General features: G+C 35.7%; 1 protein-coding gene across 1 annotated transcript; it reads left to right on the top strand.

Annotated features, from left to right (window-relative positions):
• Positions 1-8,527: 8,527 nt before the first annotated feature.
• On the top strand, positions 8,528-8,969 carry LOC119551691. Its single transcript, XM_037861160.1, has one exon. It carries the CDS (start codon positions 8,570-8,572, stop codon positions 8,906-8,908), a length of 339 nt encoding a protein of 112 aa, XP_037717088.1. The 5' UTR covers positions 8,528-8,569; the 3' UTR covers positions 8,909-8,969.
• The last annotated feature ends 7,546 nt before the right edge of the window (positions 8,970-16,515 follow it).

Raw genomic sequence — 16,515 nt, 5'->3', positions numbered from 1 at the left:
TAAGGAGACGCCGCTCTTCAATCAAAGGAGCAGCCCACTACTATAACTAACTGAATGTGTTTCATGTTTATATATGTGTACGTGAGTGTATGTCTATGACTAAACGTATATTTTGTCGTCAAATTGAAAACTAACTGTAAAGGCTATTAAGTGGAAAACAAAACCAATACCAGCAGACGTGCAAGGCCCGGAAGGAAAAGGCTAACACAACACAGATACACAATCACACAGATACACACTCACACTTCCAGACACACCCCGAACACACTGAAACCACAAAGCAAAACAAATTGTCATTCACTCTACATATGTCTCACTCTTTAACTCTATATAGATGTATCTCTCTGTATCCTACTTTTAGATATACTCTAGCGTATGATTGTATGTGTATACACTGAAACTCGAAACTAATGCGTTTTTCGTCTAAAAAACAAAATGAATGAAGGAATATCTGCTAAGACACACACACAAACACTCGAAACGCCCTCACACCTCTAACACCCCACCCCCTCAATCTATCCGAACGCTATTATATGAATGGCAGTGGGCGTGGCACTAAGACAAAGCTAAGAACCAGAACCACAACTGAAAGCAGAAATTCAATTTTTGTGAAGAGCAACAGCCGAAAACGATAAAGAAAAAGGCAAAAAAAACAAAAAAAAACAAAGCAAATAAATTAAATGTTCCTTTTGAATCATAAACAAAAATTGCAATCTGAGCAATCCGAGTGCTTTATTAATCAACTGAAGGTTTGTATAATGGGGGGCAATGCGAAAAAATGGGGATGCATCAGAGGACTGAGGAGAGGGTCTGGGGATTTGCGCCGATTCGATGGGCAAGCCGGATCCATGCGAGGGCACGTTCGCACACAACAGGAGCGGTTTTGGGGGATTTTCAGGAATGGGCGACACATTTATGGGGCCGTGAAAATATTCGGACCTCAGGCTGATGATTTCGCGATATTCGCCATCATAGGTGGCCTTGTAATTTCTCTGGGCGCAATTCTTACGTATATTAACATAGATTTTGCGCCCGAAGATTTTCTATGTAAATTATCCCCGTTTTTTTTTTGCCATGTTTGCATTACCTAAGAATGAAGAAAATTCTTCTTGTTTAACAAAATTGGCCCAGACTTCAGTCGTCGAGCATATAAAATGAGCAATCAAAGCAGGATTTTTAAGTCTATAACAAAATGTGGTTTATTTATTTAATACTAGTCTGCTTAAATTAAAAAAAAATATTTTCAAATACCTTTAAATGAATTTTTTTATTACTTAATGAATGATTCTAAAATACATAGACAGTTGTATATAAAAACTCTGATAAGAGGTAGCTTTAATATATCTTTAAAGGGAAGTGAATTGATTTACTATTAAATTCTCTTGTTGTATTCAGAAAGGTTTAAAGACGCCATCCCTGCCTTTTTTGGAACCGCTCCTGTACAGGGTCCACCATTCCTTTGCTCAGACAAACATATTTGCCGTGCGTGTCAAAAACTGAGCGATGCGCATTTGCTGACCCCACGTTACCCCTTCTTCATGGGCTTCGTTTGTGCCGCTCTAATTACAAAGAATGTTAGCTCAAGGATGTCGACTTTATAGTACCCTAAAATATAAGGTCTTAAAAAATGTTATACAGAAACTATTAAAATTAAAGTACAGCCTGTATAATAATAAATTCTCGGAGATGACATCCTGTTCTATTATGCAACACATAAAAACTTTTTCATATCTAAAATTTCTTACTTGAATATCCTTTTCTATGTGTCGCATTTGACCTGAAAAAGTCAGTTTTCCCGCTCCAAACGGCATCCAAAGATGGTGTATACCCACTTAGCCCTCTCTACCCCGGGTATACTCAATCTTTTTTGCTCTCGCCCTCTGACCTGTCACTGGACATTCGCTTTTTCAGCCGTTCTCATAACGGCAAACTTTGACTGGCAGCCCCACAAGAGGGGGCGTGACCCAAGGAGGGGGTAAAGCGGCGTTATGTGTTTTTGCCCCTGAGCCGGCAAAAAAAAAAGGAATCGGAAAACAAAACAAGCTAAATGGGAAAATCCGGGGCCACGTTTGTCGTGGAACAACATTGTTGGCCCTGTGTGTGTGCCCCCTATTCGGGGAAAATGGGAAATCAGAAGTGCGAGAAGCGGAAGTCTCCGACGCGGATATACCAACAGGTGTTTGTGCGGCCATTCCATGGGATTAAGTTTTGTAATTAGCCAAGTCTGATTGAATTGGAAATCATGTTTGGGAATTAATGAGCAATTAGTTGACGCATTATGAGTGTCTGTCCACTCGATTTGCGGGGGTTCCATTGATAAGATCGCGGGATTAGATGGGGCTTATGAATTATGCATATCTACACGATATTACACGGCTTATGTTGAGAGTGTAAATATGGTCTTCTAAAAATGTATATATAGGTTATATTCTTTAAGGATGGGCTACAAAAAGTTAAGTCATTGAGAAATCTTTTTAAAATGTAGTGTAGGTCTAATTTAAAAAGTACAATAATCTATAATTAACAAGAAAATAAACATTTCCGCTACACAAATTAATAAATAAGTATATGCTTAATTGAAAACTATAATTCCTGAACTGTATGGTTCTGAACTGTTTGTTTGATAGTGCTCGTTGATTGATAAATGAGGTTGGCTGCCTTCGCTTGGGTTCAACAAGCCCATTTGGCAGGCATAAATCAGAATTCCTGATTGCGTTTATCGCAGCATTTTGCTATTTTAATCTATTTAGCATTTAATTGGCAGCCAGAGGAGCTGAGAACAGGCATGAAATATGCAAAACGCTTTTTAAATCATTTAAAAAGGCTTTATTATTTATGAATTCAGATGATTTGTGGCACTATGCCCGTGCCCGTGGCCGCGCCGGAAATCGATACCGCCAGGCACTAAACCAATTAAATATGAGTAAACATATCAGGCGGTCTTTGGTGGCAAATGATCGAAATGTTAGATTACACTATAATGTGTGTTTTTATCCTGCGGTTTTCACAGTGCATTTTTTTCGCCCACCATTTTCAACTCAATCGGTTTAATTGTTTATGCAGTCCGCGTTTGCCCGGAATGTTAAACAAATTGCGGTATTGCGGGCATATTGCATTTTTATCTGCTGTGCATTATGTGCCTTGTGCCTTGTGCCACTGCCACTGCAGCAGATGTGTTTTTTACCGCTTTTAATTAAAATGATGTATAAACTTACACATACAGATGACGAGGCCGCAGAACTGCAAACCACAAAATAAATAGATTCCCCCCTTTTTCGAACGAGCGGAAAGCCCGCAACTGCGATTATGTTTACGAGTTCTCGGGCACAAGGCTCACTGGATTGTTATTACAGCTTCCAGTTATCGCAGTGGATTTTCCATTTGATTAAACGTAAATATTGTAGGAAAAACAATGATCAAAAAAACTACTAGCAATGCCAGACTTGCGACTGCCAATTGTTTTGGGGAAGTTCATCAATTTGACAGCGCAAATGGGTTTCGTTGTTTGCCGTTTGTTAGTTATATGCTGCAGTTGCATTAATTAAAATTTTACACCCGGCTGCACGGCGAGCAACAATAAACCACTGGAATAATTCAACTTGATAGACAGCAAGACCGGCAATTAAACATTCGGTGCGCCCAAGATCGAATCTGAAGTTGTGTCTGCCGCAACAGCAAACGCCAACTTATCGCCAGCTGCAGCTTTTGGCCATTTGGCTGAGTAATTTGTGGGCGGTGCTGACAGCCAAGGATAACAAATGTACTGAAAATAAAAACATTAACAAGCTATACCAAAATATCTGTGATTCATTTGAAGTCGCTGAAAAGCAAGCAACACATTTTTATCACACATGTGGAGTTTATTTGAGATATTTTTAAGCCTTCAGCTTCATTTTTGTCTAACTATAAGTCTTACTAAAGTTAAAATATTTAATTTAAAGTTAAGTGTAGGCTTACATTTTAAGAAAATTAATCAATTATGACTTGAAAAATGATATATAAAACGATTACTGTGCCTTAGTTTTCAGTTTATTGATTTTATTTGTCTTGATGAATTTTGTTTTTTGTTTTTTTACTGTCCAAAATAAAGAAAAATTTTTTTTTTATTTTGCGAATAAAGAGCATATCAATTAAAATACTAGGAATTATACAAATTTAAGTATACATTTTATAAAACAATATTTTCTATAGTAATTTATTTTAGTTTTTAAAAAAATTCAGGCCTAGCTATAAAAAAGCCAAATTCGCATGTCTGGCAGTTTGGCTATTGATAAAATAAAATGGCAAAAGCAGTTTACAACTTTCGACCGTTTACAACTAACAAAGGGTCACAAATCAAGTTGGTCGGAGGGTTGGCTCGTGACTAACCGGAAGTCGCCATGTGCAAGAATTCCAGCAGCCCCGCCACCAAATCCCCCCCTCCATCCACTCCCCCAAAAACCCCCCTTCATTTTCCAACTTGGGCCGCCTGCAGTGTTGCGATTTAATTAAAGCGCCATTAAGTCGGCAATTAACAACAACAACAGCAATAGCAACAATGGCAACAACAGCAGCAACAACGCCAACAAAGGGCAAACAACTTTGACGCCCTGGCTTCGGCTTTACGTTTTCCTTTTGTATTTGCCGCTTCCGTTTCCGCTGCTCCCGCTTTCATTATGTTTGCCTTACCTTTTTTGCTTTGTTGCTGCTGGCGCATTAAATTCTTTTTGCACTGTTATCGCTTAGAGAATTCATTAGCAATTGCAGGAGGGACATTCAGTAAGCCTGGCCAGATGCCATTTTGCATATGGCTGAAAGAAAGGAAAATACTAAGCACAGGACCCACACCGCCAGGAATATTGGTAAAAGTCGCCAACTTTTAGTGCCGCCAACTGCATCACACAACCTATAATGTAAACCTAGTTGGCATTTTTCCTTGAAGACCCTGAAATATTCCAAGAATTTTCTAATACCTAAACAAATAAATCTTTATTATTTAGCTTTCCGCTGAATAGGTATCCTTAAAAAGGAACTGGTCTAATTTAAACATTTTTAGTTATACGGTATAAAACAAACACAAGTAAGTGTATTAATAAATAGTTTAATACATTAAGTCCATTAGCGTTTTATGTTATTCCATAAATGTTAATTAAACACACTCAAACAAAATCATAATAAATATGTTTTCTATGACCTAGTGGGTCGTTTGGCAAAATAATAGTCAGTTTGGGAAAAAAAATGTTAGAAACGCGAAAACATTTCCCCAATTTATTTATATCAAATAAAAAGCATTCGAAATGAAACAAAATAAACATGAGAATACCTCTAAAAGTTGTTATGGAAATCCTTCAATATACCCACTAATAATTATTTTAATAAAACCTGAAGTTTTCTGGTGTTTTGGCAACATCAAGCATACTTAACTAGATGAAACCCAACAAATAAACGAATTTAAAGCAAGGCCAAATTTTATGAAAAGCACTCGAATATGAAAAATTCCTTGAATGCAAAATTACGGGAGGAATAAGTCTGCCCATTGTGATTGTGTGGATTATTATTTCAACTTTCCATTGTTTAGCATAGCAACTAAACTCGAATTTCGTGCGGAGGAAGGGGTTCAGAGGTTGTGAGAGGTTTGGACGGCACAAAAAAACACATTAAAAACATAAAAAATAAAATACAATGCTGCTGCTGCTGCCATATTCCACTTTTTTCCTAATATTTGACTTTGTTCTTTCGTTTCGACGAGAAAGTTTTATTAGGGGTACGTGTCAGGGTTGCCATGTGTGCGGATGTCGAGGGGATGTTTAGGGTTAGACTGGGGTTTCCAGCGGGGGTACGGCGAATGAACTGAAACTGTCAAAAGTGCACATTCCGCTCTTGACATTTTACCGAAGCGCAGCTTGAACTCTGGGTTCTCAGGGGTGTGGGGTGTTAGGGGGGTAATACATACATAGCCGAAGGGGGGCAGAGGGAAAGTGTCGTGCCAGCGATTGGCATTGAAAGCGCAAATGAAAGGGAAGTCCTCTTTTGAATGGCAGTGGCAGCTTGCGATGGAATCCCAGACATATCCCAATCCCAGAGGGTGGAACCAGCCAGCGCTGGAAAATACTGTCGGCACGCGTTCGTCCGCCCCTTGGGGTCGCAGCACCCCCCTTTTCACCCCCCTAAAAGAGCGCCCCTGACAAGCAGTTAAAAAAGGCTAAACGAGAACGAGGCATAAACCCAGAAATTTGCTTTCTGTACGTTTATTGCTTTTAAATTTGCCAATTGTCGAATCTGGCGATGGTAAGTGCATGTGTGTGCACTGAAAAAAAAAGATAAAAGTTTAAAGTTCAAAATAAAGTATTACGATATACAGAGGTTTCAAGATGGCTTGTCCAATAAAAGATCTTGTTTAGTTTCTGTAAGCAGAATAAGTACTTACCTTATACATAAGGTTCTTTAATAATAAGTACTTACCTTATACATAAGGTTCTTCAATAACTTAATTTTAATTCATTGATACCATAAATTCCCAGAACTAAAAAACACTTGGTTATCTAGGTGGACTAGGTCTATGATATAATAAACTTTAAGCAGTTGTCTTTGAATTGTGTATTCGCACAGTGAGAATTATTCAAGTACATTGTTCTTGAATTGAGAACATTCGTTCTTAAAAACCGTCTAAGTACATTTTGGTTTTTTAGTTTATTTAACAACTTTTTGATAAGTATATACTACTGACTGGACTAAAAGTTTATTTGTTGACATATACAATGTAAATACCGCCAAGTCAACTTGATTCAAGAAAAATACAAATATTTTCAAATTCAAAAATGTTGTTCTATTTTTAAGAACATTTTCAACTCAGATCAGAACTTCAGAATTTTCTCTGTGCAGTAACATTTAAAACAACAATAACCTTTTTAGCATGTCGTAATATCTCCCAAGGCTTACCAGAATTATTTAATTATTAATTTATTTTTTTTTTTATAATTCTTAAACTAAACACCTTTTTTTGAAGTGCAACTGTCTTTCATGTTTGTTTGAACCAGTCTGGGTGAGTCTACAACAAATTGCTTATCAAGCGAACGCATGTAACAGTCAAACTGAAAAGGGGCCTTGCAAAAGCAAAAGCAGCCCTTAATTTGGCCAATTTAAAAGTGGAAATCGATTCCCCCGAGAACCGGCGATGTGTCAATAAAATGTGATTAACAAGTTGCTGCACAAAATGCCGGCACAGACTGCAATCGGATAATGGCAATGGCAATGGGAACATAATGGTCCCGGGTCCCCCGACATTCCCTCAGGCATTTGTCGCTACTTTTGTCTCCCTTAGTTGTCATTGTGGGGTTTTTATATATCATTTTTTTTTTATTTTGAATATAGTGGGGGGGCAGCATCCTGGGGGAGCGTGGCGAATTATCCCTTTCATAAGTGACAAATACGTCCACCCTTATCAGCCACGGCTGCTGCAAGTAATGAGATTTTATGCCAAGGCAAGTGACTGCGGGCCGTGGTAATTCGCAATAAATATGCAGCCAGGACCAGACCAGCAACTCGATCCATAAAGCAGGCGATAAGGATGAGGACTCCACCCCCAGGACCCCACTTAAATAGTAATTCTCTGAATGCATTCCGTTGGAGATTAATCATCACCACGAACGCAATGCCACAAGCGTGAAGGGACTTATCTCTGGACTTAATTAAGGTTCAGCCAAGTTTCAGTTCAAACAATATTAATTACAGCTTGCAGCTTAAGTTAGATTTGAACTTAGCTTTGTAAAAGGATACTTGGCAAATGATACGGCTATTATTATCATACATATATTCATCGTTGAGAAAGTTCATATGATTTCCATTTTAGCTAAACATAAAGCTAAAGCTGTTATTAAACTTCACCTTTTAATTAATTAGACATGACTTAATAATTGTCAAACAAAGTCAAAAGGCATTTGACACTTTGGGAAAGTTGCATTCATATTCACCAAGCTTTATGATAAGTTAATAATGGAAAACTTAAATTGATGGTATATGGATCAGTTAATTTAAGTCACATGGCGAAATTTAAGGGGACTTAGTTTCTGACTAATAATTGGCAGAGGTATCTTAGCTCTACAGAAAACTTTGATAAGAAGGTCCTCAGTTACTTTATAATACCAAGTGTTTCCTAAGAACCGATATCTTTTAGCTGAAATCTGCAGCTGAGATTTGTTCCGATCTTTAATTGTTCATTCTGGAGGGCTTTGCGGTTAGTGATAAGCCAACCAAATATTTCCAGGAAGGCCAAGAAAGTATCGGAACAGCCTTGTTTTGCACAACCTTTGGCGTGAGTCAGGTAATCTTATCGGTGCCCCTTGATTGCCGGGGGGTTTCTTATACTTTGATTTCGTTTTGCACTATTTGGCTTCGTTTTTTTTTTGCCAGACTCTCGCCCTCATGCCCACTTCATGGGGACCGATAAGCCCCCGGCCTGTAACAGAAGTTAATTAAAAGCGTAGCGCTTTTGTAAACATTGTCTTACTCATTTGGCTGCGAGGAGGTATAAAAGGCCCAGAGTTTTGAACAGCTGATACCAAACGATCCAAGAACGTTAAACGAAACCAACATGCGTATTCTGCTCGTCCTCTCAATTGTCCTGGCCGTGATCCTCGGCTGCCACGCCTACAGTGCCACCTGGGGGCGCAGGAACAGCAACGATTACCTGCTGTCCCGCACCCTGGAGGCCCGCAATCCCATCAAGAACAACTACTGGAACGTGAACGTCAACTATCCCAATGGATACTACAACATCTCGGCGGTGATCGTCTATGACAACTTCAAGAACAACTCGGGCGCTAATCCCAGCCTCTATTCCGGCGGTCCGGGCTACCGCTTCTGTACCGTCAACCTGCGAGGCCAGGTCAACCGCGGCATCAACTCCACCGTCGAGATCTGGGGACGTTAAGTGATCGCACGAATCCATTATGAACTAATAAAACACGCACGAAATTCTACTGAAATAGTAACCAAGTTTATTTTTATTTAAACCATGCGGTTCGGTTTGCAAACATGTGAAACTAATATTATATCACTGTCGACTGCAGTCAAACTTGATTCATTTAATTAAAATATATTGTGTTTGCATATATATTGTGGTTCCTTAGTTTGAAAAGATTGCACAAAAATAATACAGGAATTTGTAATGCCTTACTGCTAAGTAAAAAGTTCAACTGAACTATTTTAAAGTATTTGTGTTTAAATGCAATTTGAGAAACAACAACAGCAACATCATTTGTGACACAACATTTGTGCATAGCAGCCAAAACTTACAGACCTTTTTATTACATAACTGAATAGAACTAACATAAAACAACTTCTGATTCATAACATAAAAGGATTTTAATAGCTTGGAGTCAGTAAACAGGTATTTTAATTTTTTTTAGTAAATCGTTTACTGATATATATCAGTTATATATAATTAGATTTCTGCACCATAAGTGTATTTAAAAAAAAACTTTATTTAATTTAATTTACACTGGTTACAATATTTTGGAAGAACACCGACTTGCTGTTGACAAATCTCAAACTGAACTCGTTCTCTAACTCCTACTTCATTTACGATCATACCTCGGTTTTAAGCTTTAGAGCTTTTTGTGAGTGGGACTTATTGCTATTGAGTGATTCTCTAAATTTGGACTTTGGACTCCAGACTTGGGTCCCGAAATCTGAGCATCCTGAATTGTGGGAACGGGCCGATAGTCTGAACAGCGGCTCGTTCTAATTGTTTAGTCTACAGACTGTGGTTTTTTGTTACATGGAAATTTCCTTTGTCTTATAGTTCGGTAATTTTCCATTGGCTTGTTGACAATTAAATTTGGGTTCTTATTTCTTAGAGGGTGTCTTGAGGGTGAATGCATAATGTGTGTGTGTATGTGTGGGTGTGTGGACATGTACATAGGAGTATGTGGTGCTATGGATATGTCACTCCCCCATCCGTTGAATTTGGCCTGTCCTCAGGTCGATAATCTTGGGTATAACATTACATTTTCTTCTATGTTAATTTGATTGGGTAGATCGTTTACAATTTCTGTACTTTTTGGTGTTTCTTCCTTTGGTTTTATATATTTTACAATAAGTTTTCTTGGTATGTTCTTAAATTTATACCATAAATACAATAAAATGCTTATAATTATTATTACAAAGGTTGTTAAAGTAATTGTTTGAAATACATTATAATATTTTGTATGTGATTCTATTATTTCTTTTGTTTGAATATAAGACAATGGTTCTAATTTTGTTACATTATTGTTTATGTAAACACTCTGTGTATAATCTAACATTGTATTTGAAAGAGTGAATTCATCTAATTGTATCGAACAATTAAGGATTTTAATGAGGTTACTTCCGACTATAGAAATTTCTTTATTAATGCAATTTTGATTAAGCAATGTTTTAGGGATATTCCATGTCAATAAAATATTGGGTTCAACAAAATTAACTTGGAAATTTTTGTACGTTTTCGTGTATTTACATTCAGTGTTTTCCTGTCTAATTATTCCATTTATGCAATCATCGATTACAATTTTTCCTGTTTCTTTATTAAAAATTTTATCTTCATATATGAAATATTTATCAAGTATATTTTCTGTTAAAATATTGTTATTTTCGTCGGGATAAGGAATAATTTCATAAACGGGAGATTTCACTATCTCTGAAGGAATATGGGAAATAATTAAAATTTCATTTGTATCTGTTTTAAGCCAAGTTGATGTTTTAATTCTCAACAATTTCTCAGGGTTCATATTTTTTAAATGATCGTGTTTTAGTAATTTTGGATTAAATAATCCCAATCTTGTCATTTGCATTCCTAATTCGATATCTTCTACATATTCTGTAAAGTGTTGTAAGTTAAATATTAAAACGCTAACTTGCTGATCTCTTTCTCCTTTTTCTTTTAATTTGTTAATTATTTCGATTCCGTTATTTATGACATCGATAATCATGTTTAAATCTGTGTTTTGAACGCTGGTGTCTACCAAGTTGTTAATTTTCTGTTCCATCTCATCCTTATCATCTTGATCTAAAGTTCCGAATAAATATTTGTAAACTGTTCCTACAATATTAAAAAGACCTCTCTTACTACGTTTTGCTATTGTTATTCCATTGATTTCTCTTTTAAGTTTTTCTACTAAATATCTGATTTGAATAACATCATTAAATTCATCGGCTTCTTTTAAAAGATCTTCAAATGTTTGTTCGGTTTTTGTTATATTTACGCTTAAGTAATGGTATTCATAATTAGTTGGGATTTCGATTGATCCTGTTTTAAATACAAGATATCCATTTTGTGCCTTTATGGGGTTTATTTCAATACTTTGTCCAATTGTCAGTTGGATTACAGTTGCTAATATAATAGAGAAAATTATCGTTTTCACCGAGTTGTTCCTGAGTCCGTTCATTTCCTTCTGTTTGCCTGGAATTATCATATTTACTTTTATTAATTTTCTTCTTCTTTTTGAACTTTGATTTATAATGAACAATCTTTCTTCCTCTATTCGTTTCTTCAAAATGTTTTTCATCTACTTTCCTCAAGGTTCCTGTCTTTTTAAATGGATTTGTAGTCTTGGATTTCACTAGAGGGGCTTGTTTGTATTTTGGATCTATTTCGTAATCCTGACGTTTCTCATTTAATTTTTCAATTCTATCCATTTTCCTTTCTTGTGTGTCATAATCAGGAGTTCCTGCATACATAAATATGTCAGCTGGTATTTGATTTGTAGCATTATGTTTTGTTTTGTGATTGTAAATATAAAGAATTAATTCGAACTTAGTATGTCTGTTTTCAATGTCTGATTCGCTTCCTATAATTCTTAGTTTTTCATTTACTGTTTTATGAAATCTTTCTATGTCCGAAATACCGTTTTTGCTTGTTGTTACTTGAATTTGTACTCCTTCTGAATTTAACCAATTGTGTAAGGCTACACACATAAATGCTGAGTCTTTATCTGCCTTAATTTCTTGTGGTTTTCCCATTTCATTGAATACTTTCATGATAGCTCTTTTGGCTTCTAACCAATCTCTACCTGTGACTTCCACTAGGGTAGCAAATTTTGAATATACATCAATACATGATAAAAATTGTTGATTACCAACCATATAAAAATCCATGACAAATTTTTCTCTTATATTTTGAATTTCTGGGGTAAGTTCAAATGTCAGTTTAGTATTTCTATGTTCTGTTTTAGCGATGTTACAAATTTCACATTCGTTTATTATGTTTTGAATTAACTTTTGATAATCAGGGAAATAATATTTTTCTCTGAACCATTTAATAGTTTTTTCGATTCCTGGGTGTAAAAGTTCTTTATGTCTTTTCAAAATTGTTTCTTTAAAGTCTGTATATGTCAATATGTCTTCGAGTCTGGCTGTACATCTTACTAATTTTGTTAAACGGTTAGTACTTATAATTTCTACATAGGCTTTTTGGAATGTGAGGAAATCTGAGTCATTATGGAAATAAACTGCGCTCTTTTTAGTGCATAAATATTCTTTAATTATTTCTTTTGCTGAAGTTTCTGTCATTTCTTTATAAATAATTTTAATTTTTAATTTGTGAAAGTAGTGCGTTATTTCAGTTGTATCTTCATTTCCTTTAATTAGTTCGATTTGTCGGGAAAAGTAGTTAAATGGTCTCTCAGTTATGGAAATGTAGTTTTGGTTATCTTCTTGGGCACTGTGCACCGTTGCATCTGCGTTACTAGCAGTTTCTTCTGGTATGTTTTCTTCAGAATTTTCTGTATACATAGTTTCTTCTATTTTGGTTCTAGATAATGCGTCGGCTACATAATTCTCTTTTCCTGGCAAATATTTAATTTGATAATCGTATTCGTTTAGTTTTATTTTCCATCTTTGTAATTTCATATTCGGTTCCTTAATATTGTTTAACCAAACTAAAGGTTTGTGATCGCTTAGTATTTCAAAAGGTCTGCCGAATAAATATGACCGAAAATATTTGGTGGCCCATACAATTGCTAAGAGTTCTTTTTCTATGGTGGAATAATTTATTTCGTGTTCATTAAGGGTTCTGCTGGCATAACAAATAGGTTTATGATTTTGAGATAGTACTGCTCCTATCGCCATGTTGCTTGCGTCTGTTGTCAAAGAGAATGACTTACTAAAGTCGGGGTAAATTAAAATGGGGTCGGATGTAATCAAGATTTTCATTTTTTCGAATGCTTCTACGTACGGTTTGTCTTTAGTGTTAATTGTTGCGCCTTTCTTTAGTTTTATTGTCATTGGTTTTACAATATTTGCAAAGTTTGGTATGAATTTCCGATAAAATCCACATAATCCTAAAAATGATTTTATTTCTTTTGGGGTTTTCGGTATCGGGAAATTTATAATGGCACTTATTTTTTTTGGATTTGGTTTTATGCCTGTAGTTGTTACTATATGACCTAGGAACTCTGTTTCTTTTTTCATAAATTCGCATTTATCCAATTGTAGTTTTAAATTCGCATCTCGTAGTTTTTGGAATACCTTCTTCAATGATAAAATGTGTTCCTCCAATGAAGTGGAAAAAATTATTATATCATCTAGGTATACTAAACAATCTTTATAGATTAAATCCTCTAATAAATTGTTCATGCATCTTTGAAAGGTAGCGGGGGCGTTTTTAAGGCCAAATGGCATTCGAGTGTATTCGTAATGACCATGTTTTGTTGAGAATGCTGTTTTCGCTATTGATTCTGATTCCATTTGAATTTGATGGAAGCCTTTGGCTAAGTCAATAGTTGTGAAATACTGACATCTTCCTAATTTGTCCAATATCTCATCCATTCTGGGTATTGGGAATTTATCGTTGATAGTAATTTCATTTAGATTTCTGTAATCTACAACAAGTCTGAATTTCGGTTTTCCTGAGGCATCACTTTTCTTCGGAACTATCCAAATTGGTGAGCAATAGGGAGATTTTGATTTGCGAATTATTCCCTGTTCAATCATTTCATTTATTTGTTTGTTAACCTCCTCATCGAAAGCTTGAGGGTATTTGTATGGCTTTCTGTATACTGGGTCCTCGTGTTTTGTTTGTATCGAATGTCTGATAGTACTTGTAAAAGTCAAATTTTCACCTTCCTTGTACTGGATGTCATTATATTCGAATAAAACCCTTTTTAAATTTTCTTTCTCTTCCTCATTTAAATGTTCTAATCTGTATTCATTGCATTCTTTTAACTCGTTATTGATAGCAAAATTAAATGATTGGTCTTTTGATAAGGGCGGATTAAGGCATTCTGATGCGGTCTTATCCTCTTCAATCATTTTTTCAACCGATGGTGGACTAAGGCATTTTACTGCGGTCTTGTCCTCTACTATATCGTTTTCGCCATACTTTATATAAAGTAGCGTGTCTCCTAACATCACTGTTTCTTCTTCGTAATTTATTTTTGCCTTGCTGTCTTTTAGATAATCTCTGCCTATTAAGATATCGTAATTGTTGGAAAATTTATGTAAATAAAATTTTTGTTTAGTCGGACAAATTTTGCATGGATTTAATGTTATGCTTTTCTTTAGTTCCATTGATCCGTTTATTGTAAATACTTTTAATTTTTCTTCTTGTTCTTTATCGTTTCCAAAATTTTCTGTCATTAAATTGATAGATGACCCGGTATCTATCATTGCTCTAAGGATTTTTCCCTTAATTGCTACTCTGACATATGGGCAACATTTTCTATATCCGAGGCAGCTTGCTGAAAATTTACATCCATTCTATTCTGTGTACTTTCGTTTTCTCTCTGTCTTTTGACTGGTGCGTTTGGGGAATTACTTGATGTAGATGCCTGGAAATTTAGAGGGTTTTGTGCCCTGCCTTGGTCTAAGTTTCTCCTAAATTCTTGATAATTTCCCTGATTTCTAGGGGGAATTTGATTTCTGTTCGTTGAACCTTGGGGATTTGTTGAGTTGTTTAAATTGTTATTGTAATTATATCTTGGATAACTATGTGTCTGTGAATTATATTTTTGATAGTAATGATTTTGATGTGAAAGGTTACTTCCCGAATTCCTTCGGTTATCATGACGTTTAGGTTTGTAATTGTCAAAAGGGTCTGAATCCCAATGACCTAAAATCATTGCTGATTCTTTTAAGTTAGCAAGTGTTGAGATATCCTTTTTGGATAGGGAATTATATAATCTGTCGGGAAGTTTTTTCTCAATACAATCTTTAATTGTTTTGTTTAAAAAATTTGTATAAATTGATCTTTCCATTTGATCTGATTCTAACTCTAACTTATTATTTACTTTTGAAGACCTAATTTGTAGTTCATTAACGAACTTACTTATGCTTCCTTGATATTGTGTGTCCCGAACATGTTGTATAATATCCTCGTAAGGTCTATGATCCTTGAAGGCCTTGATTAGAGCTGCTTTAGTTGTTATCCAGGTATTAGATTTTTCCTCCTCGATGACCCTCTGGGCTGAGTCAACAATGGTCCTCTCTATAGCTCCGTATATGATGTGAATTTGACGGACGTCTTGAGTGGGGTATAGTTGTAGAAGGTACTCCACTCTGGCTATATACCGGCTTAATTCCGATGGGTTTCCATCGAAATATGGCAATTCTTTAATTTGACCGATTAATTGATTCAGATGAATCTCGGACAGTTGTGGTAGATTTGGGGGATTTGCCATTTTTTTATTGTTCTTTCAATATATGCACTTTTAAGTTTTTCTTTAGCGCGTATTGACCGATTTGGATTTTAATTTAGTCTATTGGTTATTATACATAGACTTTTTGTTTCTCAATATTGGCACTTTTGTTTTAGGTTTTTCAAGCGCACATTGACCGAATTGGATTTTATTGTTATAAGTTCTTCATGCGATTTTTACACATAGATTCTTATGCGGATCTCGATTTTTGTCTTTTGTTTGTTCACGGATTTTTACGCTGATCAGGATAAACTAGTCGTTTAGTATTATCCTTCTAGTTGATCAGTACCGGTGACTTTTTAAAAGGACTTTTGAGATCCTACCGACTGCGCCAATTAGATTTCTGCACCATAAGTGTATTTAAAAAAAAACTTTATTTAATTTAATTTACACTGGTTACAATATTTTGGAAGAACACCGACTTGCTGTTGACAAATCTCAAACTGAACTCGTTCTCTAACTCCTACTTCATTTACGATCATACCTCGGTTTTAAGCTTTAGAGCTTTTTGTGAGTGGGACTTATTGCTATTGAGTGATTCTCTAAATTTGGACTTTGGACTCCAGACTTGGGTCCCGAAATCTGAGCATCCTGAATTGTGGGAACGGGCCGATAGTCTGAACAGCGGCTCGTTCTAATTGTTTAGTCTACAGACTGTGGTTTTTTGTTACATGGAAATTTCCTTTGTCTTATAGTTCGGTAATTTTCCATTGGCTTGTTGACAATTAAATTTGGGTTCTTATTTCTTAGAGGGTGTCTTGAGGGTGAATGCATAATGTGTGTGTGTATGTGTGGGTGTGTGGACATGTACATAGGAGTATGTGGTGCTATGGATATGTCACTATATATATATATATATATGTAT

Source organism: Drosophila subpulchrella, chromosome 2R (genome assembly GCF_014743375.2).
Source record: "Drosophila subpulchrella strain 33 F10 #4 breed RU33 chromosome 2R, RU_Dsub_v1.1 Primary Assembly, whole genome shotgun sequence".
In the NCBI taxonomy this organism is placed as follows: domain Eukaryota; kingdom Metazoa; phylum Arthropoda; class Insecta; order Diptera; family Drosophilidae; genus Drosophila; species Drosophila subpulchrella.
This window is presented reverse-complemented; position numbering and strand designations above follow the sequence as displayed.